The sequence below is a fragment of the Homarus americanus genome, unplaced genomic scaffold (assembly GCF_018991925.1).
Source record: "Homarus americanus isolate GMGI-L3 unplaced genomic scaffold, GMGI_Hamer_2.0 scaffold56663, whole genome shotgun sequence".
NCBI classification, from domain to species: domain Eukaryota; kingdom Metazoa; phylum Arthropoda; class Malacostraca; order Decapoda; family Nephropidae; genus Homarus; species Homarus americanus.
The window spans coordinates 31,780-33,556 of NW_024728827.1; the positions used below are offsets into that span (position 1 = coordinate 31,780).

General features: G+C 59.6%; 1 protein-coding gene across 1 annotated transcript; it reads left to right on the forward strand.

Moving 5' to 3' along the window:
- Nucleotides 1-704: 704 nt before the first annotated feature.
- LOC121866236 (stress protein DDR48-like) lies at nucleotides 705-1,628 on the forward strand. Its single transcript, XM_042365848.1, has one exon. The coding sequence runs from the start codon at nucleotides 705-707 to the stop codon at nucleotides 1,626-1,628; it is 924 nt and encodes a 307-aa protein (XP_042221782.1).
- The last annotated feature ends 149 nt before the right edge of the window (nucleotides 1,629-1,777 follow it).

Below are 1,777 nucleotides of genomic sequence, written 5' to 3' on the forward strand. Positions count from 1 at the left end.
ATCAGTGCGGTCTGGGAGGATCAGTACGGTCTGGGGAGGATCAGTGCGGTCTGGGAGGATCAGTACGGTCTGGGAGGATCAGTACGGTCTGGGGAGGATCAGTACGGTCTGGGAGGATCAATTGCGGTCTGGGGAGGATCAGTACGGTCAGGAGGATCAGTACGGTCTGGGGAGGATCAGTACGGTCTGGGGAGGATCAGTACGGTCTGGGAGTTCAGTACGGTCTGGGGAGGATCAGTGCAGTCTGGGGAGGATCAGTACGGTCTGGGGAGGATCAGTGCGGTCGGAGGTTCAGTATGGTCTGGGGAGGATCAGTGCGGTCTGGGGAGGATCAGTGCGGTCTGGGAGGATCAGAGATGCAGTCTGGGGAGGTTCAGTACGCACTGGGAGGATTAGTACGGTCTGGGGAGGATCAGTCACGGTCTGGGGAGGATCAGTACGGTCTGGGAGGATCAGTACGGTCTGGGGAGGATTAGTACGGTCTGGGGAGGATCAGTACGGTCTGGGGAGGATCGAGTACGGTCTGGGGAGGATCAGTACGCACTGGGGAGGATTAGTACGGTCTGGGGAGGATCAGTACGGTCTGGGGAGGATCAGTACCGCACTGGGAGGATCAGTACGGTCTGGGGAGGATCAGTACGGTCTGGGGAGGATCAGTATGCAGTCTGGGGAGGATCAGTACGCACTGGGGAGGATGAATTGCGATGCGGGAGGATCAGTACGGTCTGGGGAGGATCAAGTGCAGTCTGGGAGGATCCAGGCACTGGGGAGGATTAAGTGCAGTTTTGGGAGGATCAATGCGTTCTGGGGAGGATCAGTACGTTCTAGGGAGGATCAGTGCGGCCTGGGGAAGATCAGTACGGTCTGGGGAGGATCAGTATGGACTGGGGAGGCTCAGTACGATCTGGGGAGGATCAGTACGGTCTGGGAGGATCAGTACGGTCTGGGGAGGACTAGCACGGTCTGGGAGGATCAGTACGCACTGGGAGGATCAGTACGGTCTGGGAGGATCAGTACGGTCTGGGGAGGATCAGTACGGTCTGGGAGGATCAGCATCACTGGGGAGGATCAGAGACGTCTGGGGAGGACTGGTGACGGCTCGGGGAGGACTACGGTCTGGGGAGGACCAGTGCGGTCTGGGAGGAGACTGGGCACGTCCTGGGAGGATCAGTACGGACTGGGAGGACTACGGTCTGGGGAGGATCAGTGCGGGGGAGGATCAGTACGGTCTGGGGAGGATCAGTACGGTCGGGGAGGATCATACGGACTGGGGAGGATCAGTACGGCTTGGGGAGGACAGTGCCAGCTCTGGGGAGGACTGTACGGTCTGGGGAGGATCAGTACGCACTGGGGAGGATCAGTACGGTCTGGAGGATCAGTACGCACTGGGAGGATCAGTACGGTCTGGGGAGGATCAGTACGGTCTGGGAGGATCAGTGCGGCCTGGGGAGGATCAGCATGGTCGAGGATTAGCAGGCCTGGGGAGACTATACGGTCTTGGGAGGACTGGGCACCTGGGGGAGAATCAGTACGGTCTGGGGAGGATCAGCACGTCTGGGGAGGATCAGTGCGGCTCTGGGGAGGATCAGTGCGGTTTGGGAGGATCAGTACGCACTGGGGAGGATTAGCGGTCTGGGAGGACTAGACGGTCTGGGAGGATCAGTACGTCTGGGGAGGATCAGCACTGGGAGGATTAGGCTGTTCGGGAGGATCAGTACGGTCTGGGGAGGATCAGTACGGTCTGGGGAGGATCAGTACTACTGGGGAGGATTAGTAC

Coding starts and splice junctions, on each gene's coding strand:
- LOC121866236 (XM_042365848.1), top strand. CDS start 705: ATGCGGGAGGATCAGTACGGTCTGGGGAGGATCAAGTGCAGTCTGGGA.